Here is a 24,775-nt window from a genome sequence, read left to right as displayed (position 1 = left end):
GGCTTCTTTCACACTTCCGTCGGTACGGGGCCGTCACGAAGCGTCGGCGTAACGTACCGACGGAAGTGTGTGCTTTCACATTTCCGTCACACTTCTGGGTGAGGAAACAACGCGAGAGAGATATTTCATACTGCGCATGCGCAGTTTGAAACACTGGATGCTACGTACAGAAAAACGTTCCCTTGAACGTTTTTCTGAGATGACGGTCCGCCAAAACCCGACGCATCCAGTGGACGATGCATGCAACGTATGGCCATACGTCACAACGCGTTGCTAATGCAAGTCTATGGGGAAAAAATATATCCTGCGGACAGCTTTGCAGGATGTTTTTTCTCCAAAACGACGCATTGCGACGGTGGCCAAACAACGGAAGTGTGAAAGAAGCCTAAGGGAGTGATAAAGGGAGCTTTTATTTACTATTTCTTTTATTTTGATCACTGTGATAGACCCTATCACAGTGATCAAAATGAACCAATAGGAAAAAAATCTCCTATTGTTCCCGTGTGCTGTCCAGCAGATCTCGGCGGGCGCACTGCGCATGCACACACCATTTTCTTACCGGAAGAAGATGCTAGCGGCCGTGGGGGGAAGCAGGAAGAACCAGGGACACCGGCAGATACCGGGGGGGAGGAGAACCCTATTTCTCTCTCTGACGTGCAATGAGATCACAGGAGAGAAATTAACCCCTTAGCGACGGAGCCAATTTGCAGTTTAATGACCAGGCCAATTTTAACAATTCTGACCACTGTCACTTTATGAGGTTATAACTCTGGAACGTTTTAACGGATCCCGCTGATTCTAAGAATGTTTTTTCGTGACATATTGTACTTCATGTTAGTGGTAAAATTTCTTCGATGTGACTTGCGTTTATTTATGAAAAAAGGAAATAAGGCGAAAATTTTGAACATTTACCAATTTTCAATTCAATTTTTGAATTTTTATGCCCTTAATGTCACAAAAAAATCTTAACATTTCCCATATGTCTACTTTACATCAGCACAATTTTAGACATTTTTTTTTGTTAGGAAGTTATAAGGCTTAAAAGTTGACCAGCGATTTTTCATTTTTACAACACATTTTTTGTTTTAGGGACAACATCACATTTGAAGTCACTTTGAGGGGTGTACGTGACAAAAAATACCCAAAAGTGGCACCATTCTAAAAACTGCACCCCTCAAGGTGCTCAAAACCACATTCAAGAAGTTAATTAACCCTTTACGTGCTTCACAGAAACTGAAGCAATGTGGAAGGAAAAAATGAACATTTAACTTTTTTCACAAACATTTTATTTCAGAGCCAGTTTTTTTTATTTTCACAAAAGTAAAAAGAGAAAATGAACCACAAGATATGTTGTGCAATTTCTCCTGAATATGCTGATACCTCATATGTGGTGGTAAACCACTGTTTAGGCACACAGCAGAGCTCAGAAGGGAAGGAACATAGTTTGACTTTTTCAACGCAGAATTGGCTGGAATTGAGATTGGACGCCATTTGTAGAACGCCTGATGTGCCTAAACAGAGGAAACTCCCCACAAGTGACACAATTTTGGAAACTAAACCCTCCAAGGAACTTATCTAGTTGTGTGGAGCCGTGAAAATAAAAAATCATATTTTTTTCCCAAAAATTATCTTTTCACCCCAATTTTTTTATTTCCCAAGGGTAACAGGGGAAAATAGACCCCAAAATTTGTTGGGCAATTTGTCCTGAACATGCCAATACCCCATATGTGGGGTAAACCACTGTTTGGGCGCACGGCAGAGCTCGGAAGGGAATGAGCACCGTTTGACTTTTCAATGCAGAACTGAGATCGGACTCCATGTCGCGTTTGGAGAGCCCTTGATGTGCCTAAACAGTGGAAATTCTAACTCCAACCCCAACACATCCCTAACCCTAATCCCAACCCTAACCATAACCATAACCAAACCCCTAACCCTAACCACAACCCTAACCCCAATACACCCCTAACCTTAACCCTAAAACCAACTCTAACCCCAATCCCAACCCTAACCCCAATCGTAAACGTAATCCAAACCCTAAACCAAACCCCAACTCTAGCCCCAACTCTAACTTTAGCCCCAAACATAACCCTAACTTTAGCTATTAATTGCCACCATAAAAAGGTGTATCGGCGGTCGTTAAGGGGTTAAATTTAAGGTTTTGGCCACATCCTTTATTAAATGTAAATATATAACTCAATAACTTATAAAACATATGGCAGCTTAGCCAAAGCTCAAGCTCTGGTTACCATTTACCATCATGCAGTCCATTCAGTTCCCTGAATGACTTAGCCACAGGTATTTCGTCCGTGACGAAATAAAAGTGAGGGACAGCACTTTAGGTATGGCAATGATGAGGAAGGACAACTTCCCTCAAAGTTGCCCTCTCTTTATCCCTTCAGCTCATAGTTTGTTTACATTAGCCTGTCCTATCAGCGCACGTCACTGGGGAGAAAACTACACTTCACCCAGTAACGTGCAGCTGACTGGACAGGCCCACCACCAATGTGGAGAGAAAACTCTATCCCACCACAAATTAACCCTAAGGCTGTGTGCACACGTTTTTTTCGTGGTTTTTCGCTATAAAAACGCTATAAAACCGCGAAAAAAACACTCACATTAAGCATCCTATTTAATAGAATGCAATCCGCATTTTTTGAGCACATGCTGCATTTTTTTCCTGAGCGTATTCGCATTCCAGAAAAAAATGCAGTATGTTCATTAAATTTGCAGTGATTCCGCACACCTAGGAATGCATTGATCTTCTTACTTCCCACATGGGGCTATGCCCACCATGCGGGAAGTAAGCAGATCATGGGCGGTTGGTACCCAGGGTGGAGGAGAGGAGACTCTCCTCCACAGACTGGGCACCATATAATTGTTAACAAAAAAGAATTAAAATAAAAAAATCGTGATATACTCACCTTCGATGGCCCCCGGAGTCTTCTTGCCCCTCAGCGCTGCACGCGGCCGCTTCCGTTCCTGTAGATGGTGTGTGAAGGACCTGCGATGACGTTGCGGTCACATGACCTCAATGACGTTGCGGTCAAGTGACCGCGAAGTCATCGAAGGTCCTGCACACACACCATCTATAGGAACGGAAGCCGCTGAGGAGATCGGCTGTTTGCGGTAGGTGAGTATAACCATTTTTAATTTTTTTTTTTTTATTATTTTTAACATTCTTTTACTATTGATGCAGCATAGGCTGCATCAATAGTAAAAAGTTGGTCACACTTGTCAAACGCTGTTTGACAAGTGTGACCAACCTGTCAATCAGTTTTCCAAGCGATGCTAAAGATCGCTTGGAAAACGCTAGCATTCTGCAAAGCTAATTATGTTTGCAAAACGCTAGTTTTCTGCGGGAATATGCATGCCAATTCCGCATGCGATATACCCGCGGCAGGAGGCCCAGAATTGCCGCGGAAATTTCCGCGGCAATTCTGCAACGTGTGCACTTAGCCTATGTGCACACGTCAGTATTTCTTGCAAAAAATTTCCTGAAGAATACCAGACATCTTCTGCAAGAAATCCGCATGCTTTTTTTTTGCGTTTTACAGCGTTTTTTTTCACATTTTTTTCCGGAGTTTTCCCAATACATTATATAGCGGGGAAAAAGCGAAAAAAAGCGCAAAATTAATGAACATGCTGCATTTTTTACCGCAATGCATTTTTTCGCGTAAAAAAAGGCAACATATGAACAAAAATTGCAAAATGCATTATAAATGATGGAATGCATATGTATGCGCTTTTGTCACGTTTTTACAGCGAAAAAAATCGCGAAAAATCCTGAACGTGTGCAAATAGCCTTAAGGGAAGCTATACCTGCTGCCTGGTAATGCCATGAATTAACCCTCCTAATGGTCCGGGTCCTGCCATTAAGTCTAATGTCAGAAAGGGGTTAATATGTATATATGCAATATAAATCTTACTTGTCCCTGTGTGAGGAAGTTTGCCATCATAGCGCCATTCACAGCATTTTCCAGGTCACAGTCTGAAAAGATAATGAGAGGAGACTTTCCTCCCAGCTCCAAGGTCACGGGCTTAATACCTTTGGAAGCCATTTCCATAATCTGAAAAAAAAAGAACGATTAACGCTGAATGACAATTTAAACATGATACATAAGGTACACATTGCCTACATGGAAAGCAACATTTACCATGCACAAAATTGTTTAATAACTACTTGTAAGCCCCAATGCACAGCCAACAGTATTTCAAAACCCATCCAATTACTGAATTGGGTCATGATGATGCATGTTAAAGAGCTTTTTCCTTCTAAAGGTACCGTCACATTTAGCGACGCTGCAGCGATCTAGACAACGATCCCGATCGCTGCAGCATCGCTGTGTGGTCGCTGGAGAGCTGTCACACAGACAGCTCTCCAGCGACCAACTATGCGAAGTTCCCTGGTAACCAGGGTAATCATCGGGTTACTAAGCGCAGGGCCACGCTTAGTAACCCGATGTTTATCCTGGTTACCAGCGTAAACGTAAAAAAAAAAGCAAACACTACATACTTACATTCCGGTGTCTGTCCCCCGGCGCTGTGCTTCTCTGCACAGACAGTGAGCGCCAGCCGGAAAGTGACGTCACCGCTGTGCTCTGCTTTCCGGCCGGCGCTTACACAGTGCAGAGAAGCAAAGCGCCGGGGGACAGACACCGGAATGTAAGCATGTAGTGTTTTTTTTTTTTTTACGTTTACGCTGGTAACCAGGGTAAACATCGGGTTACTAAGCGCGGCCCTGCGCTTAGTAACCCGATGTTTACCCTGGTTACCAGTGAAGACATCGCTGAATCGGCGTCACACACGCCGATTCAGCGATGTCTGCGGGAATCCAGCGACGAAATAAAGCTCTGGTCTTTTTGCGCTGACCAGCGATGGCACAGCAGGATCCAGATCACTGCTGCCTGTCAAACTCAACGATATCGCTAGCCAGGACGCTGCAACGTCACGGATCGCTAGCGATATCGTTCAGTGTGAAGGTATCTTTAGGCTGCCGTCACACTAGCAGTATTTGGTCAGTATTTTACATCAGTATTTGTAAGCCAAAACCAGGAGTGGAACAATTAGAGGAAAAGTATAATAGAAGCATATGCACCACTTCTGCATTTATCACCCACTCCTGGTTTTGGCTTACCAATATTGATATAAAATACTGACCAAATACTGCTAGTGACGGAAGCCTTAAAGGGAACCTGTCACCCCCCGGCGTTTATAACTAAAAGAGCCATCTTGTGCAGCACTAATGCAGCATTCTTTCAAGGTGGCTCTTTTATTTGGGGTCCCTTCCACCACTGAAATAATCGTTTTTATAATTCTTTATCGTCTATTTAGCCATACCATTGTTTTAAATGTATGTCTTGCCTGGCTTTGTTTATAGATTATGACTTTTGTACAATAAAATAATTGATTATTTAAGGTGGATCCCATTGGTTTGCATATCATCTTCTCTCTCTGTTTTGTTTTTACAATTTGCCCGCCATACCTGTAGTTTGTCTGGGGGGCATGTCTTTTCCCCCTGGACACAAACGCCTCCCAGCCATCAGTCATTTTCTCCTTTCCCCTGGGTGCCGCCTCCTCACCGTTCAGTTATGTTCCCGGCGCATGCGCTGTAATTTGTTTTCGCGGACATGTGCAGTTAGCGTTGCCCGTCCACTGACATCACATAATGTCTTCCTTCTTGCGCTTGCATGTACGCACGGCCCGAGATCCCGCCCCGCAGTCTCTTCTGATTTATTCACACTGCAGAGCTGGGAATCTTGAACATGCGCAGTACTTCTCTGTGGCTCTCCCTCCACCTCTTTCCTACCCTAAAGCGTCAAAGAAATCATCAGCACTCATCACTATGACGCCACAGTGCTGAGTTCTGATGATTCCTTTGATGCTGTAGGAAAGAGGCGGATAGAGATGGGGACAGCCGCACTGAACTACTGTGCATGCCCAAGATTCCCAGCCCCGCAGTGTGAATAAATAAGATGAGACTGCGGGGCAGGATCTCGGGCCGCTCGTACACGCAGGCGCGCAAGAATGAAGACATCATGGGATGTCAGTCAAGTCGGATGTCAGTCGGATGTCTGCGCAAGCCCTAGAAAACAAATGACAGTACAGACGCCGGGGACATAACTGAATGCTGAGGCGGCGCCCAGGGGAAAAGAGCAAATTACTGATGGCTGGGAGGCGTTTGTGTCCAGGAGGAAAAGACATGCCCCCCGGACAAACTACAGGTATGGCGGGCAAATTATAAAAATGATTATTTCAGCGGTGGAAGGGACCCCAAATAAAAGAACCATCTTGAAAGAATGTAGCAGTAGTGCTGCCAAGGTGGCTCTTTTAGTTACAAACGCCGGGGGGGGGGGGGGGGTGAAAGGTTCCCTTTAAGTAAAAGGGCATAACCAACATAAAGCATCAAATATCACAATATCAACCACTAACCAGATACTTTACACTGTGCAGTTGTATGCACAAGTGAGCTTTTGCACATTATATCAAGTGTTATAGGCAAGGACTGAGGATGAAGAGCAGGGATGTCAAACTCAAATACACAGAAGGCCAAAATTGAAAACAAATTGGGTAAAGTTGCGTGCTAACCTTGGTATTAAAAAAAATACAAAAATAAATGTCTACAACTGGGGAAGTTTTTATTTATCAGATAGAACTATAAAACTTTTAGAAACAAATTTACAGGGGTTATATCACCTACAGAGTCAAAATAAAGAAAAATAGTGATCCAAATACATCAAACAATTTTATGTGAATTCATAGAATAGAATACATACAAAGACTGCAAAAATCCAGTTTATGATAATATCAATACATAACTCACATCTTTACAGAAATATAAAAAAGTGTCTGTTTTGCAGATCCATATGTTGGAGGTAGATAGCATACAAGTTATAAAATGTCCTATAAATGTCTGTTCTGTTTCTAAAGATCTCGTCTTTTAGTTGAGGTGAATCTGTGCTGCACTTTATGTCCATGCTCAGCAGTGAGGCATGGCTGTGGAGTTGGGAGTCAGGGAAATTGGACTTGGTAAACCAAACCTCAGACTCCTCACAGCCTTGATTACTACAAATAACTCAACCAGGCAAACAATTCCCACAGAAAGCATAGCTCCAGTTGCAGACAGACAAATGGGGCTGGTAATAGGGGTTAGGATAGGCCCCATTAGAACTTTATTACATAAAAGCCTTTTCAAGACAATTTTTTCTTTTTACAAATTTTAAATTATTTGTGATGGAGTTACCTTTGAGCCAGTAGGGACACTGCCAGTAAATGAAATTTTAGCCACATCTGGATGCTTACAGAGGAACTCCCCAGTGATTGCTCCTCCTTGCACCACGTTAAAAAGCCCTGGAGGGGCTCCTGCCTCCCTGAAAATCTCAGCAAGCAAAACTACTGTGATAGGAGTAAATGGAGATGGTTTGTATACCATAGCATTTCCTAGGAAACAAAGAAGATATGACAGTTATCAAGATATGCCTTGCTAATGTGTAGCCTTAAAAGTGAATCTTTAAGTCAGTAGGATCGTCCCTCCTAAGCCGTCTATTATGGACATGCATGTCCTAGGAAGCTGAATGCAATGATACCTTGATGTCCGAGATCTAATTATTCCAGAGAAATCTACATCTTTCTTCTATGTAAATGAGCTATTTAGAACTATGGGCCGGACACTGATCTCCCTGAGAATCTGCCTCCAGAGATTATTGTAAATAAAAGGGGGCGTTACCAGTGTGATGTGTAAAAAAAGGTTTGCAACTTCCGATAGGGCTACCAGCGCATCAGAGGCCTGGCTGAAAATAACCAAAAGTGACACCATTCTAAAAACTGCACCCCTCAAGGTACTCAAAACCACATTCAAGAAGTTTATTAACCCTTCAGGTGCTTCTAAGCAGCAGAAGCAACATGGAAGGTAAAAATGAACATTTAACTTTTTAGTTACAAAAATGATCTTTTAGCAACAATTTTTTTCCCAAGGGTAAAAAGAAACTGGACCCCAAAAGCTATTGTACAATCTGTCCTGAGTACGCCGATACCCCATATGTGGGGGGGAACCACTGTTTGGGCGCACGACAGGGCTTGGAAGGGAAGGAGCGCCATTTGACTTTTTCAATGAAAAATTAACTCCAATCTTTAGCGGACACTTTGTCGCGTTTGGAGAGTCCCTGTGTGCCTAAACATTAGAGCTCCCCCACAAGTGACCCCATTTTGGAAACTAGACTCCCCAAGGAGCTTATCTAGATGCACAGTGAGCACTTTGAACCCCCAGGTGCTTTGCAAATTGATCCGTAAAAATGAAAAAGTACCGTACTTTTTTTTCACAAAAAATTTCTTTTAGCCTCAATTTTTTCATTTTCACATGGGCAACAGGATAAAATGGATCCTAAAATGTGTTGGGCAATTTCTCCTGAGCACACGGATACCTCATATGTGGTCACAAACCACTGTTTGTGCACACGACAAGTCTCGGAAAGGAAGGAGCGCCATTTGACTTTTGAATGAAAAATTAGCTCAGATCGTTAGCAGACACCATGTCGCGTTTGGAGAGCCCCTGTGTGCCTAAACATTGGAGCTCCCCCACATATGACCCCATTTTGGAAGTGAGACCCCCAAAGAAACTTATCTAGATGCATAGTGAGCCCTCTGAACCCCCAGGTGCTTCACAAATTGATCCGTAAAAATGAAAAAGTAATTTTTTCACAAAAAATTTCGTTTAGCCTTAATTTGTTCATTTCCACATGGGCAACAGGATAAAATGGATCCTAAAATTTATTGGGCAATTTCTCCTGTACACTGATACCTCACATGTGGGAGAAAACTACTGTTTGGGCACACGGCAGGGCTCGGAAGGGAAGGAGCGCCATTTGACTTTTTGAAGGAAAATTAGCTTCAATCGTTAGCGGACACCATGTCGCGTTTGGAGAGCCCCTGTGTGCCTAAACATTGGAGCTCCCCCACATGTGACCCCATTTTGGAAACTAGACCTCCCATGGAACTAATCTAGATGTGCGGTGACCACTTTGAACCCCCAAGAGCTTCACAGAAGTTTATAACACAGAGCCGTGAAAATAAAAAATCATTTTTCTTTCCTCAAAAATGAAGTTTTAGCAAGCAATTTTTTTTTATTTTCACAAGGGTAACAGGAGAAATTGGACCCCAAAAGTTGTTGTCCAGTTTGTCCTGAGTACGCCGATACCCCATATGTGGGGGGAACCACTGTTTGGGCACACGTCGGGGCTCGGAAGGGAAGTAGTGACGTTTTGGAATGCAGACTTTGATGGAATGGCCTGCGGGCATCATGTTACGTTTGGAGAGCCCCTGTGTGCCTAATCATTGGAGCTCCCCCACATGTGACCCCATTTTGGAAACTAAACCTCCCATGGAACTAACCTAGATGTGCGGTGACCACTTTAAACCCCCAAGAGCTTTACAGAAGTTTATAACACAGAGCCGTGAAAATAAAAAATCATTTTTCTTTCCTCAAAAATGATGTTTTAGCAAGCAATTTTTTATTTTCACAAGGGTAACAGGAGAAATTGGACCCCAATAATTGTTGCCCAGTTTGTCCTGAGTATGCTGGTACCCCATATGTGGGGGTAAACCACTGTTTCGGCGCACGTCAGGACTTTTTGAACATAAGATTGGCTGGAATCAATGGTGGCGCCATGTTGCGTTTGGAGACCCCTGATGTGCCTAAACAGTGGAAACCCCTCAATTCTAACTCCAACACTAACCCAAACACACCCCTAACCCTTATCCCAACTCTAGCCATGACCCTAATCACAACCCTAACCCCAACACACCTCTAACCACAACCCTAACCACAACACACCCGTAACCCTAATCCCAACCCTAATCCTAACCCCAATCCCAACCCTAACCACAATTTTAACTCCAACACACCCCTAACCCTTCGTGTGAGATTTTTCCGCACCATTTTTGAAAAATCCACAGGTAAAAGGCACTGCGTTTTACCTGCGGATTTACCGCAGATTTCCAGTGTTTTTTATGCAGATTTCACCTGCGGATTCCTATTGAGGGACAGGTATAAAACGCTGCAGAATCCGCACAAAGAATTGACATGCTGCAGAAAATACAACGTAGCGCTTCTGTGTGGTATTTTCCGCACCATGGGCACAGCGGATTTGGTTTTTCATAGGTTTACATGGTACTGTAAATCTAATGGAACACTGCTACGAATCGGCCAATCCGCTGCGGATCCGCAGCCAAATCTGCACTGTGTGCACATAGCCTAATTCTACCCCTAACCCTAGTTCTAACCCTAGACCTAACCCTAGCCCTAACCCTAGTGGGAAAAAAATATATATTTTCTTTATTTTATTATTGTCCCTACCTATGGGGCAATAAAGGGGGGGTTCATTTACTATTTTTTTTATTTTGATCACTGTGATAGGTTTTATCACAGTGATCAAAATGTACCTGGAACGAATCTGCCGGCAGATTCGGCGGGCGCACTTGCGCATGCGCCCGCCATTTTGGAAGATGGCGGCGCCCATGGAGAAGACGGACGGACACCGGGAGGCTCGGTAAGTATGACGGGGGGGGGGGGGGGAGATCGGAGCACGGGGGGAATCGGAGCACGGGGAGGTGGGATCGGAGCATGGGGGAGAGGACAGGACGACGGATGGGAGCGGAGCAGTTTATAGGACAGAACGGAGGACTGGGGAGGAGATCGGTGGTGGTGTGGGGGGCAGATCAGGGTTTCCAGCCATGGCCGATGATATTGCAGCATCGGCCATGGCTGTATTGTAATATTGCACCTCTTTTCATAGGTGAAATATTACAAATCGCTCTGATTGGCTGCTGAAAGTGAAACAGCCAATCAGAGCGATCGTGAAGCCACCCCTCCTGGGCTGAAGTACCACTACCCCTTGTCCCTGCAGATCGGGTGAAATTGGAGTCAACCCTTTGGGTATGTGCACACGTTCATGTTTTTTCGCGTTTTTGTCACATTTTTTCGTGATAAAAACGCATTAGAAACTAGACATATGCATCCTATCATTTAGTCCAGAATAAAGAGAAAAAAATGCAATCGCACAGCCGCTATACGCTAGACCCTTACTGCTCCAGGGGCAGAAAAATGGACTATTAAAGCCTTTTGTCAGAAAACAAACTAAACAAAAAAAACGCTAAAAAGATTATACCTTGGTGCTGCTTAAGAAAAACAGATCCAACATGATACATAAGAAGAGACTGAAAGCGCACTCACCGGTATATGAACAATCAAAGCGGTTTATTCACATGAGATCATGCGGTGCAAGGAGGGTATGTGAATACAAAAAAGGATGACAGCTGTTTCGTGCTATGTGAGCACTTCAACAGATCCAATCAATTGGATCTGTTGAAGTGCTCACATAGCACGAAACAGCTGTCATCCTTTTTTGTATTCACATACCCTCCTTGCACCGCATGATCTCATGTGAATAAACCGCTTTGATTGTTCATATACCGGTGAGTGCGCTTTCAGTCTCTTCTTATGTATCATCCTATCATTTAGAATGCATTCTGCAATTTTTGTGCACATGATGCGTTTTTTTCCGCAAAAAAAAAACACATTGCGGTAAAAAAAAGCAGCATGTTCATTAATTTTGCGGGGTTTTTTCGCGTTTTTCCCGCTATTCTATGCATTGGGAAAAAAACGCATCAAAAACGTGTCAAAAACGCGTCAAAAACGCATGCGGATTTCTAGCAGAAATGTCCGGTTTTTGTCAGGAAATTTCCGCTAGAAAATCCTGACGTGTGAACATACCCTTTCACCCGACCTGCGGGGACGCGATCCCTCCATGACGCATATGCTGCGTAACAGGTCGGATTGGAACCAACTTTCATGACGCAGCGTATGCGTCATACGTCGGGAAGTGGTTAAGATATAAGTGTTAGAGGTTCAGCTTTGTGTTTGAGGATGGCTGCACTGACTAATGTGCTGCTGTTCCTAAAATAGCAGTGGATGGAGGAGCAAGTGACCAGACCGGTCCATCAGCCGCCTTCAAATTATAAAACAAGGGAGGCTGTACTTCAATTGCTTATAGAGATTGATGGACAGGTCCGGTCATATTCCACCCCATTGCCAAATATTCAGGGAACATGAAGGCTGTGAGGTCTATCAGAAGGCAACCTAACAAAGTAAGTGCCATAAAATAGTTTCCTCCATGTAAATAAATTAACCAAACTTTTTAAGTTATATATAAAATACACAGAAACCAAGCTTGAAGCCAATCTAATACAGGCCATGACAACAAAATTCTATAAAACAGAAAGTGAGAGCAGAAAGGAAAAAGAGGGTACGGGGGAGAAGAAGAGAAACAAAGGAAAATGTTATGAACAGGTAATTCAGAACCACAATGGACCTTGAAGTTCAGAGCACACAAAGTGACCTGACATTTACCAAAAACATAGGACGAGCTCTGAGACGTGGGAACTCTGCTGACCGCAATCCCTAATCCTATCCAACCACACTAAAGGTAGCCGTGGAGCGCTCCTGACCAGAACCTAGGCGCCTCGAGCACAGCCTGAGAAACTAGCTAGCCCTAAGAAAGAAAAATAAGCCTACCTTGCCTCAGAGAAATACCCCAAAGGAAAAGGCAGCCCCCCACATATAATGACTGAGTTGAGATGAAAATACAAACGTAGAGATGAAATAGATTTAGCAAAGTGAGGCCCAACTTACTGAACAGACTGAAGATAGGAAAGATTGCTTTGCGGTCAACACAAAACCCTACAAACAACCACGCAGAGGGGGCAAAAAGACCCTCCGCACCCACTAACGGTACGGAGGTGCTCCCTCTGTGTCCCAGAGCTTTCAGCAAGCAAGAAAAACCAATATAGCAAGCTGGACAGAAAAAATAGCAAACAAAAATAACACAAGCAAAACTTAGCTTATGCAGGATAGACAGGCCACAGGAACGATCCAGGAGGAAGCAAGACCAATACTAGAACATTGACTGGAGGCCAGGATCAAAGCACTAGGTGGAGTTAAATAGAGCAGCACCTAACGACTTAACCTCATCACCTGAGGAAGGAAACTCAGAAGCCGCAGTACCACTCATCCACCAAAGGAAGCTCATAGACAGAACCAGCCGAAGTACCACTCACGACCACAGGAGGGAGCTTGGCCACAGAATTCACAACAGTACCCCCCCCTTGAGGAGGGGTCACCGAACCCTCACCAGAGCCCCCAGGCCGACCAGGATGAGCCACATGAAAGGCACGAACCAGATCGGCAGCATGGACATCAGAGGCAAAGACCCAGGAATTATCTTCCTGACCATAACCTTTCCACTTAACCAGATACTGGAGTTTCCGTCTCGAAACACGAGAATCCAAAATCTTCTCCACTATATTCTCCAACTTCCCTGCAACCAAAACCGGAGCAGGAGGATCAATAGATGGAACCACAGGCGCTACGTATCTCCGCAACAATGACCTATGGAACACGTTATGGATGGAAAAAGAAGCTGGAAGAGTCAAACGAAAAGACACAGGATTAAGAACCTCAGAAATCCTATATGGACCAATGAAACGAGGCTTAAATTTAGGAGAGGAAACCTTCATAGGAATATAACGAGATGACAACCAAACCAAATCCCCAACACGAAGTCGGGGACCCACACAGCGCCTGCGGTTAGCGAAACGTTGAGCCTTCTCCTGGGACAAAGTCAAATTGTCCACTACATGAGTCCAAATCTGCTGCAACCTATCCACCACAGTATCCACACCAGGACAGTCCGAAGACTCAACCTGCCCTGAAGAGAAATGAGGGTGGAACCCAGAATTGCAGAAAAACGGCAAAACCAAAGTAGCCGAGCTGGCCCGATTATTAAGGGCGAACTCAGCCAAAGGCAAAAAGGACACCCAATCATCCTGATCAGCAGAAACAAAACATCTCAGATATGTTTCCAAGGTCTGATTGGTTTGTTCAGTCTGGCCATTTGTCTGAGGATGGAAAGCCGAGGAAAAAGACAAATCAATGCCCATCCTAGCACAAAAGGCTCGCCAAAACCTCGAAACAAACTGGGAACCTCTGTCAGAAACGATGTTCTCTGGAATGCCATGTAAACGAACCACATGCTGGAAAAACAATGGGACCAAATCAGAGGAGGAAGGCAATTTAGACAAGGGCACCAAATGGACCATCTTAGAGAAGCGATCACAAACCACCCAAATGACCGACATTCTTTGAGAGACGGGGAGATCCGAAATAAAATCCATAGAGATGTGTGTCCAAGGCCTCTTCGGGACCGGCAAGGGCAAAAGCAACCCACTGGCACGAGAACAGCAGGGCTTAGCCCGAGCACAAATCCCACAGGACTGCACAAAAGAACGCACATCCCGCGACAGAGACGGCCACCAAAAGGATCTAGCCACCAAATCTCTGGTACCAAAGATTCCAGGATGACCAGCCAACACCGAACAATGAACCTCAGAGATAACTTTATTCGTCCACCTATCAGGGACAAACAGTTTCTCCGCTGGGCAACGGTCAGGTCTATTAGCCTGAAATTTAGGCAGCACCCGCCGCAAATCAGGGGAGATGGCAGACAAAACCACCCCCTCTTTGAGAATACCCGCCGGCTCAGGCAAACCCGGAGAATCGGGCACAAAACTCCTAGACAGGGCATCCGCCTTCACATTTTTAGAGCCCGGAAGGTACGAAACCACAAAGTCAAAACGGGAGAAAAACAGCGACCAACGAGCCTGTCTAGGATTCAACCGTTTGGCAGACTCGAGATAAGTCAAGTTCTTGTGATCAGTCAAGACCACCACGCGATGCTTAGCTCCTTCAAGCCAATGACGCCACTCCTCGAATGCCCACTTCATGGCTAGCAACTCTCGATTGCCAACATCATAATTTCGCTCAGCAGGCGAAAACTTCCTGGAAAAGAAGGCGCACGGTTTCATCACCGAGCAATCAGAACTTCTCTGCGACAAAACCGCCCCTGCTCCAATTTCAGAAGCATCAACCTCGACCTGGAACGGAAGCAAAACATCTGGTTGGCACAACACAGGGGCAGAAGAAAAACGACGCTTCAACTCCTGAAAAGCTTCCACAGCAGCAGAAGACCAATTGACCACATCAGCACCCTTCTTGGTTAAATCAGTCAACGGTTTAGCAATACTAGAAAAATTATTGATGAAGCGACGATAAAAATTAGCAAAGCCCAGGAACTTCTGCAGACTCTTCAGAGATGTTGGCTGAGTCCAATCATAAATGGCCTGAACTTTAACAGGGTCCATCTCGATAGTAGAAGGAGAAAAAATGAACCCAAAAAATGAAACCTTCTGAACACCAAAGAGACACTTTGACCCCTTCACAAACAAAGAATTAGCACGCAGGACCTGGAACACCATTCTGACCTGCTTCACATGAGACTCCCAATCATCCGAGAAGACCAAAATATCATCCAAGTATACAATCAGGAATTTATCCAGGTACTCTCGGAAGATGTCATGCATAAAGGACTGAAACACTGATGGAGCATTAGAAAGCCCGAATGGCATAACCAGGTACTCAAAATGGCCTTCGGGCGTATTAAATGCTGTTTTCCATTCATCGCCCCGTTTAATACGCACAAGATTATATGCACCACGAAGATCTATCTTGGTGAACCAACTAGCCCCCTTAATCCGAGCAAACAAATCAGACAGCAGCGGCAAGGGGTACTGAAATTTGACCGTAATTTAATTTAGAAGGCGGTAATCAATACAAGGTCTCAGCGAACCATCCTTCTTGGCCACAAAAAAGAACCCCGCTCCCAATGGCGACAATGACGAGCGAATATGACCCTTCTCCAAAGACTCCTTCACGTAACTCCGCATAGCGGCGTGCTCAGGTACAGATAAATTAAACAGTCGACCCTTAGGAAACTTACTACCAGGAATCAAATCGATAGCACAATCACAATCCCTATGGCATTGGACTTGGGCTCATCGAATACATCCCGGTAATCAGACAAGAACTCTGGGACCTCAGAAGGGGTGGATGATGAGATAGACAGAAATGGAACATCACCATGTACCCCCTGACAACCCCAGACATTGATTTCCAATCTAATACTGGGTTATGGAGTTGTAGCCATGGCAACCCCAACACGACCACATCATGCAGATTATGCAACACCAGAAAGCAAATATCCTCCTGGTGCGCAGGAGCCATGCACATGGTCAGCTGGGTCCAATACTGAGGCTTATTCTTGGCCAAAGGCGTAGCATCAATTCCTCTCAATGGAATAGGACACTGCAAGGGCTCCAAGACAAACCCACAGCGCCTAGCAAACTCCAAGTCCATTAAATTCAGGGCAGCGCCTGAATCCACAAATGCCATGACAAAATAGGAAGACAAAGAGCAGATCAAAGTAACGGACAAAAGAAATTTCGACTGTACCGTACCAATGGTGGCAGACCTAGCGAACCGCTTAGTGCGCTTAGGACAATCGTAGATAGCATGAGTGGAATCCCCACAGTAGAAACACAGCCCATTCTGACGTCTGTGTTCCTGCCTTTCAGCTCTGGTCAAAGTCCTATCGCACTGCATAGGCTCAGGTTTATTCTCAGATAATAACGCCAAATGGTGCACAGATTTACGCTCACGCAAGCGTCGACCGATCTGAATGGCCAAAGACATAGACTCATTCAGACCAGCAGGCATAGGAAATCCCACCATGACATCCTTAAGGGCTTCAGAGAGACCCTTTCTGAAAATAGCTGCCAGCGCACATTCATTCCATTGAGTGAGCACGGACCACTTTCTAAACTTCTGACAATAAATCTCTATCTCTGACACAGAGCCAGCAAATTTTTCTCTGCCTGATCCACTGAATTAGGTTCATCGTACAGCAATCCGAGCGCCAGAAAAAACGCATCAATATTACATAATGCAGGATCTCCTGGCGCAAGGGAAAATGTCCAGTCTTGAGGGTCGCCACGTAATAAAGAAATAATGATCTTAACTTGTTGAACTGGGTCACCAGAGGAGCGGGGCTTCAAAGCCAGAAATAGTTTACAATTATTTTTAAAATTCAAAAACTTAGCTCTATCTCCAGAAAATAACTCAGGAATAGGAATTTTAGGTTCTAACATAGGATTCTGAACCACTAAATCTTGAATATTCTGTACATTTATAGCGAGATTATCCATCAAAGAGAACAGACCCTGAATGTCCATGTCCACACCTGTGTTCTGAACCACCCTGATGTAAAGGGGAAAAGAAAGACAGAACACAGTGCAAAGAAAAAAAAATGGTCTCAGAACTTCTCTTTTCCCTCTATTGAGAAGCATTAGTACTTTTGGCCTCCAGTACTGTTATGAACAGGTAATTCAGAACCACAATGGACCTTGAAGTTCAGAGCACACAAAGTGACCTGACAATTACCAAAAACATAGGACGAGCTCTGAGACGTGGGAACTCTGCTGACCGCAATCCCTAATCCTATCCAACCACACTAAAGGTAGCCGTGGAGCGCTCCTGACCAGAACCTAGGCGCCTCGAGCACAGCCTGAGAAACTAGCTAGCCCTAAGAAAGAAAAATAAGCCTACCTTGCCTCAGAGAAATACCCCAAAGGAAAAGGCAGCCCCCCACATATAATGACTGTGAGTTGAGATGAAAATACAAACGCAGAGATGAAATAGATTTAGCAAAGTGAGGCCCAACTTACTGAACAGACCGAAGATAGGAAAGATTGAAAGATTACTTTGCGGTCAACACAAAACCCTACAAACAACCACGCAGAGGGGGCAAAAAGACCCTCCGCACCCACTAACGGTACGGAGGTGCTCCCTCTGCGTCCCAGAGCTTCCAGCAAGCAAGAAAAACCAATATAGCAAGCTGGACAGAAAAAATAGCAAACAAAAATAACACAAGCAAAACTTAGCTTATGCAGGATAGACAGGCCACAGGAACGATCCAGGAGGAAGCAAGACCAATACTAGAACATTGACTGGAGGCCAGGATCAAAGCACTAGGTGGAGTTAAATAGAGCAGCACCTAACGACTTAACCTCATCACCTGAGGAAGGAAACTCAGAAGCCGCAGTACCACTCTCATCCACCAAAGGAAGCTCATAGACAGAACCAGCCGAAGTACCACTCACGACCACAGGAGGGAGCTTGGCCACAGAATTCACAACAGGAAAAATTATATTTATCTTTCTCCATTTAACTAATCCAGTAGAACGATTATTTTTTAATGTGTCACTAGTATGAAGTAAACCGATAGCAAGATCCACTCCTCGATTTTGGCAAATCAGAGATGAGACTGTGATACATTTTGTCACCACCGTGCAGGAACACAAGTCCAAGCTATATAGTGAGATGCTGAAAGACTGAGAAAAAAAAAAAAAAAAGAAACACACACACCCCTCAAACAAGGGCCATACAAAGCTTATGTTTTGCAAGCCCACTGAGGAAGCGACAACCATGCGAAGCGCGCCTTGGGGTATGTGGCCGCAGTCCAGGCAGGATCCATCATCAAATGGGTAAGTATAGCGTGCACCACAAAAATACTTTACACTTCACAATAGACTCCACATCATAGTATTTCTGCTTGATTGCTCTCCTTCATTCATTTGGTATAGCGCAATAAATAGAACAATCGGACAAAGGAATGCTATTCGATGCTGGTGTCTCTTGTGTTGTTTGATAAAATGGATTGGTGGCCCACATCATTATGTAATCTTGACCAGGCCTCTGGACACTGTTTTTTCATTCAACCTATGGAACAAAACCTCTTGTACCAATATAATTTTTATATTTTATATGTTTATTAATTGTAATTTTCTTGCAATAATAAATTCTTTATAATTTTTGTATATCATGACTCAGGTTCTCCTTTAAAAATAGCTTTTGTTTTTACAGAATCCAAAGACTGACCCGCCAATTGTCTGTGAGGTTTAACTATTAGAATGCTGCACCATTATGACGGTCAGAAAAGAAAAAAAAAAGAAAAAATTCTGTCATTTGCGCTGCACTCAGGCGCCATTAGGCGCCATTAGGCTTTACATTATACTCTTCCATTGCTCTACATACCACACGCTAATGCCGGGCCAGACTTCCAACAAGCAATCTGGAAAGGGTAGTTCCAGGCTCCAATCCCCACACAGACACCAAGAGGTTCTCTTCTTGTATACGCAAAGGATCCTCCTGGGAGCTGCACATGTTGTCCTGTACAGACAAATGAAGACAACATTTAAGTGCTAAGGGTACACAAAAGTAGATAAAAAAAGAAGAGAAACATTAAGTTATATAGAGCATGAAGTTCAGCTCAGCAGCATGAAGTCTCACAGACCAATCAAAATTTGTGTAACATTTTGATGGTTCACTGGTGCTTGTAGACCACTATGTTCAAACTCTAGGTTTGTCACCTAAATAAGGAGAAATATTTCTATAAAGATATAAAAAGGTTTTACAACAGCTGCAAATGTAATTCATATTTCAAATTTTGAAACAAGATACAATAGCAGGGAACAAAGCTGCAGGGTACTTTTATATTGCAATTTATTATTATTCAGGGTAAGAGAAGGTGACAGGCTAGGTTTACATTTGCGGTTGAGTCAGCAGTGGCTTGTCCGCAAACGCATGGAAAAACGCATACAAAAGCAGGATAATAATAATAATAATCTTTATTTATATAGAGCCAACATAGTCCGCAGTGCTTTACAGTTTAACAATTTCAAACCTAACAGTCATAAGCAACAATATTAACAATACAATAATTAAAGCAATATAAGACGACCCTGCTCGTGAGAGCTTACAATCTACAATGAGGTGGGGGAGATACAAAGCACAGGTGTGTATTTACAATGATGGTCCAGCCATGATAACGCTGCATTTTTTATCTGCATCAGCTTATGCATGACGGATAAAAAACGCAACGTTTGCATGCTTTTGCATGCGTTTGCGCTTTTTATGCGCATGCATTTGCTAGGAAAAAACATTTTCAGGAGAATTTCCTTGACACAAGCCACGCCAAATGGGCATGGCTCATGGGATTTCTGTATATAAACCCTTGTACAGATGAAATCCTCAGATGTTGCTCCTGTAACCTGCGTCAAGATGGATCTTCACATGGAGAGTTTCTATCGGAATCTGGATTTGGATGTCAGCTTGTTTCTTTCCTTTGCATTTGCTTGTGAGCGAGAACGGAAAAGAGAAAAACAGAGAAGTCGGCGTCGGTGCTTTTTTTTTTTTTTTGTAAATTCTTTATTTAGTGTCAACCAAAGTTAAAAGTACAAATATATAGTACAAGTCAGTTGGTTAAATGGCTAGACAATCAACAAACTTTTTCCTTTTTTGTGACATGGGGGAAGGAGGGGGGGTTAGGGAGAAAGGGGAAAGGCAGAAAAATGGAGGAATAGAATGGGGGGGGAGGAAGAAGGGAGAAGCAGGGAACAACAACTTTCTGGTTTCAGAGAGTAATACAAGAGTAATAGAAAAAACAAAGGTTACAATCCAGTGTGCAAAGAAAAGCTAAAAGAGAAAAAAAAAACCTTCAATAACTAACGTTCCAAATGGTACACAAACAAAGATTACATCGGGTATTAGGTCAAAGGTTTTGCAATTCTCTCCAAGCAGACCATCTCAACATATAGATCATGGTTGACTGTCTCACAGCTTGAGAGCTCTTCAAGGCGAGAGATTTGATTAACCTTGGAGGACCATTCTGTCCAAGTAGGGGGGGGGACTCATCCTTCCAATGAAGAGTAATTAAATACTTTGCAGTACAAATCATCATAGGGTGGAGGCAATGTTTTTTGGGTCTGAAATTTTTAGATGGGCAAGAAAGTAAAACTTCCGTTGCTTGGAGGTTAGTTTTAGTTATTTGTAGTTTCTGGAGAGTGCTATTTATATCCTTCCAATATTGTTTTAATTTTAAGCAATCTCAGAAAATGTGCGTGTGGTGCCCTAAAGAATTATGGCATCGCCAGCATGAATTGGATTCCCAGCATGAATTGGATTCCGTGAGTCCCAAATGGTGTAATTTAGCTGGGGTTAGGTGCCACCTTGTTAATATCTTGTAATAATTTTCCTGAAGTAAGATGCATCTGGAGAAGCCTCTTGCATATGTCAGGATTTTAGCTATTTGGGCTTCTGTAAGGTTGATATTAAGTTCCAATTCCCAAGAGTGAATAAAAGAGGGTTTTGGTTTCCCCATTGGGGTATTAAGTTGCGAATAAATGCGAGAGATACTCTTCATTTTTGGGTGAGAAGCTTTAGCCAAAATATCAAGCCAGGACAAGTTAGGTTTAGTTGGGAACTTTCGTCTAAATTGATTAAGGGTTCATCGAACATGTTGTGTCTGAAGGAAATTATTTGGGTGGTTTAGTGATGTTGTAGGCCAGGTCTCTCCATAAAGAATTTCGTTATTATAGAAACTATTTAAAGATTCTTTAGGTAGTGAGGACCAGAGCCCACATGGGTCTCGAAAGTCGGGGTCAAGCAGGAAAACGATGGTGCAAATGGGTGCTAGTATAGAGGGAAAGGTGTCTGTGGGAAGATCGTTGTTCACTAAGCATTTAATTCGGAGTGTAGTTAAGGTCACCTCATCTAGTCTAAGATGAGAAGGGGTCTAGCTAGCGACCAAAGGTAGGGTATACCTTCGGAGCCCAGTAATGCTAAATCAATGCTGTTTAGGTCTCCATTCTCAAAACCCGACACTATTTTTAGCCATCTACACAGATGTACTGCTTTGAAATATAGAGTTAGGTCTGGGGCCCCCAATCCGCCTGATGAGCATGAGTGGGAGAGGAACTTGTAAGGTAGTCTAGCTGGTTTCTTATTCCAGATGAATTTCGAAATTATCGATTTTAAATTCCTGAAGAAGGTCTGCGGTACATTAATAGGGATCATACTAAATGTATATAGGATTATCGACATTATATATGCTTTAAAAATATTTATACGTCCCATCCAAGAGAGTGTAGGTAAATTATACGTCTTCGTCAGACTTTCAACTTTTTTAAAGAGTGTGCTATACTTAGTTTGAAAGATTGTTAGGGTCTCTCGTTATCGTTGTCCCCAAATATTTTATGGAATTTGAGGCCCATGAAAATGGGGTTTGGGAACGTAGGGCATTTAGTTGGGAATGTGGAAGGGAGATGTTCAATGCTTCAGATTTTGAGGTGTTGATTTTAAAATTGGATAACTGCCCGAACTGTTGAGAAATATCCAGTACGGCCGGGAGCGCATGGAAAGGATTAGTGATCAAAAAGAGTAGATCGTCAGCGAATGCTAACGTTTTTAAATTCTATAGGGCCCACTTTTAATCCTATTATAGATGATTCCTGTCTGATTTTCTGTAATAGTGTTTCAATAACCAAGATAAACAGAGAAGGGGACAGTGGACACCCCTGTCTAGTGCCATTGTTTATGTCAAAGCTATTTGACAGGGTGCCATTTATTCTAACTCTGGCCGTAGGCTGGGCGTAAAGGGAAAAAACAGCATGAACAAATAGAGGAGGAAAGCCAAACTTGATCATTACCTTCTCCATGTATCTCCAACTTACCCTATCGAAAGCTTTTTCAGCATCTGTAGATAGGAGGGCCGGGGGAATCCCCCTGTTCCTAGCAAATGTAATAGATTGAATGATTTTGACTGAGTTATCCTTCCCCTCACAAACCCGGCCTGGTCAGAATGGATAAGTTTGGGTAAAATGGTGCTTAGTCTGTTTGCCAGAATTTTGGCCCACAGTTTAGTGTCTGTGTTGAGTAAGGATATTGGTCTCTAGCTAGTACATGAGGTGGGGTCCTTTCCCTCTTTCGGGATAACTGATATAAAAGCCTCTAAGGATTGTTTGGGCAAGGGTTGGCCTTCTAGATATGAATTAAACAGCAATGTCAGATGAGGCAGCAAGTGTTTAAGAAACTTTTTATAGTAGAGGATACAGTTGTGGCCAAAAGGATTGACACCCCTGCAATTCTGTCAGATAATACTCAGTTTATTCCTGAAAATGATTGCAAACACAAATTCTTTGTTATTATTATCTTCATTTAATTTGTCTTAAATGAAAAAACACAAACAGAATTGTCCTAAAGCCAAATTGGATATAATTCCAAATCAAACATAAAAAAGGGGGTGGACAAAAATATTGGCATTATTCGAAAAATCATGTGATGTTTCTCTAATTTGTGTAATTAACAGCACCTGTAACTTACCTGTGGCACCTAACAGGTGTTTGCAATAACTAAATCACACTTGCAGCCAGTTGACATGGATTAAAGTTGACTCAACCTCTGTCCTGTGTCCTTGTGTGTACCACATTGAGCATGGAGAAAAGAAAGAAGACCAAATAACTGAGGACTTGAGAAACCAAATTGTGAGGAAGCATGAGCAATCTCAAAGCTACAAGTCCATCTCCAAAGACCTGAATGTTCCTGTGTCTACCGTGTGCAGTGTCATCAAGAAGTTTAAAGCCCATGGCACTGTGGCTAACCTCCCTAGATGTGGACGGAAAAGAAAAATTGACAAGAGATTTCAACGCAAGATTGTGCGGATGTTGGATAAAGAACCTCGACTAACATCCAAACAAGTTCAAGCTGCCCTGCAGTCCGAGGGTACAACAGTGTCAACCCGTACTATCCATCGGCATCTGAATGAAAAGGGACTGTATGGTAGGAGACCCAGGAAGACCCCACTTCTTACCCCGAAACATAAAAAAGCCAGGCTGGAGTTTGCCAAAACTTCCCTGAAAAAGCCTAAAATGTTTTGGAAGAATGTTCTCTGGTCAGATGAGACAAAAGTAGAGCTTTTTGGGCAAAGGCATCAACATAGAGTTTACAGGAGAAAAAAAAGAGGCATTCAAAGAAAAGAACACGGTCCCTACAGTCAAACATGGCGGAGGTTCCCTGATGTTTTGGGGTTGCCTTGCTGCCTCTGGCACTGGACTGCTTGACCGTGTGCATGGCATTATGAAGTCTGAAGACTACCAACAAATTTTGCAGCATAATGTAGGGCCCAGTGTGAGAAAGCTGGGTTTACCTCAGAGGTCTAAACACACTTCAAAAAGCACTAGAAAATGGTTTGAGAGAAAGCACTGGAGACTTCTAAGGTGGCCAGCAATGAGTCCAGACCTGAATCCCATAGAACACCTGTGGAGAGATCTAAAAATGGCAGTTTGGAGAAGGCACCCTTCAAATATCAGGGACCTGGAGCAGTTTGCCAAAGAAGAATGGTCTAAAATTCCAGCAGAGCATTGTAAGAAACTCATTGATGGTTACTAGAAGCGGTTGGTCGTAGTTATTTTGGCTAAAGGTTGTGCAACATAGTATTAGGCTGAGGGTGCCAAAACTTTTGTCTGGCCCATTTTTGGAGTTTTGTGTGAAATGATCAATGTTTTGCTTTTTGCTTCATTCTCTTTTGTGTTTTTTCATTTAAGACAAATTAAATGAAGATAATAATACCAAAGAATTTGTGATTGCAATCATTTTCAGGAAGAAACTGAGTATTATCTGACAGAATTGCAGGGGTGTCAATACTTTTGGCCACAACTGTAGGCAGGCCATCTGGCCCTGGAGCTTTCCCATTAGGGATTGTTGCCAATATATCTGATATTTCTTTAGGAGAGATAGGAGCTATCAATGTCTGGCAATCATTTAAGAGAACCTTGGGAAGTCTAAGGGGTATCAAAAATTCATTTATTTTTCTAGAGGCCTCTGAGGGTTCTTTCAGGTTTATGGGGTTGGGTAGATTATATAGGCCTTCATAAAAGGATCTGAACTCTTCAGCAATGTCGGCAGTATCATGTTTAGAGGATTTATTTGCAGATTTAA

At 43.3% G+C, this 24,775-nt stretch overlaps 1 protein-coding gene across 2 annotated transcripts in view; it reads right to left on the bottom strand.

Moving 5' to 3' along the window:
- ALDH9A1 (aldehyde dehydrogenase 9 family member A1) overlaps positions 1-24,775 on the bottom strand; it is a 177,848-nt gene that overhangs the window by 42,486 nt on the left and 110,587 nt on the right. For both annotated transcript variants that reach the window (XM_069737123.1, XM_069737124.1), the window contains exons 5-7: positions 19,037-19,171; positions 7,241-7,437; positions 3,927-4,067 (exon numbers count right to left, since the gene is read on the bottom strand). In XM_069737123.1, the coding sequence (XP_069593224.1) occupies positions 3,927-4,067; positions 7,241-7,437; positions 19,037-19,171 (473 nt within the window). The remainder of the gene's footprint in view (positions 1-3,926; positions 4,068-7,240; positions 7,438-19,036; positions 19,172-24,775) is intronic.

This window comes from Ranitomeya imitator, chromosome 8 (assembly GCF_032444005.1).
Source record: "Ranitomeya imitator isolate aRanImi1 chromosome 8, aRanImi1.pri, whole genome shotgun sequence".
Lineage (NCBI taxonomy): Eukaryota > Metazoa > Chordata > Amphibia > Anura > Dendrobatidae > Ranitomeya > Ranitomeya imitator.
This window is presented reverse-complemented; position numbering and strand designations above follow the sequence as displayed.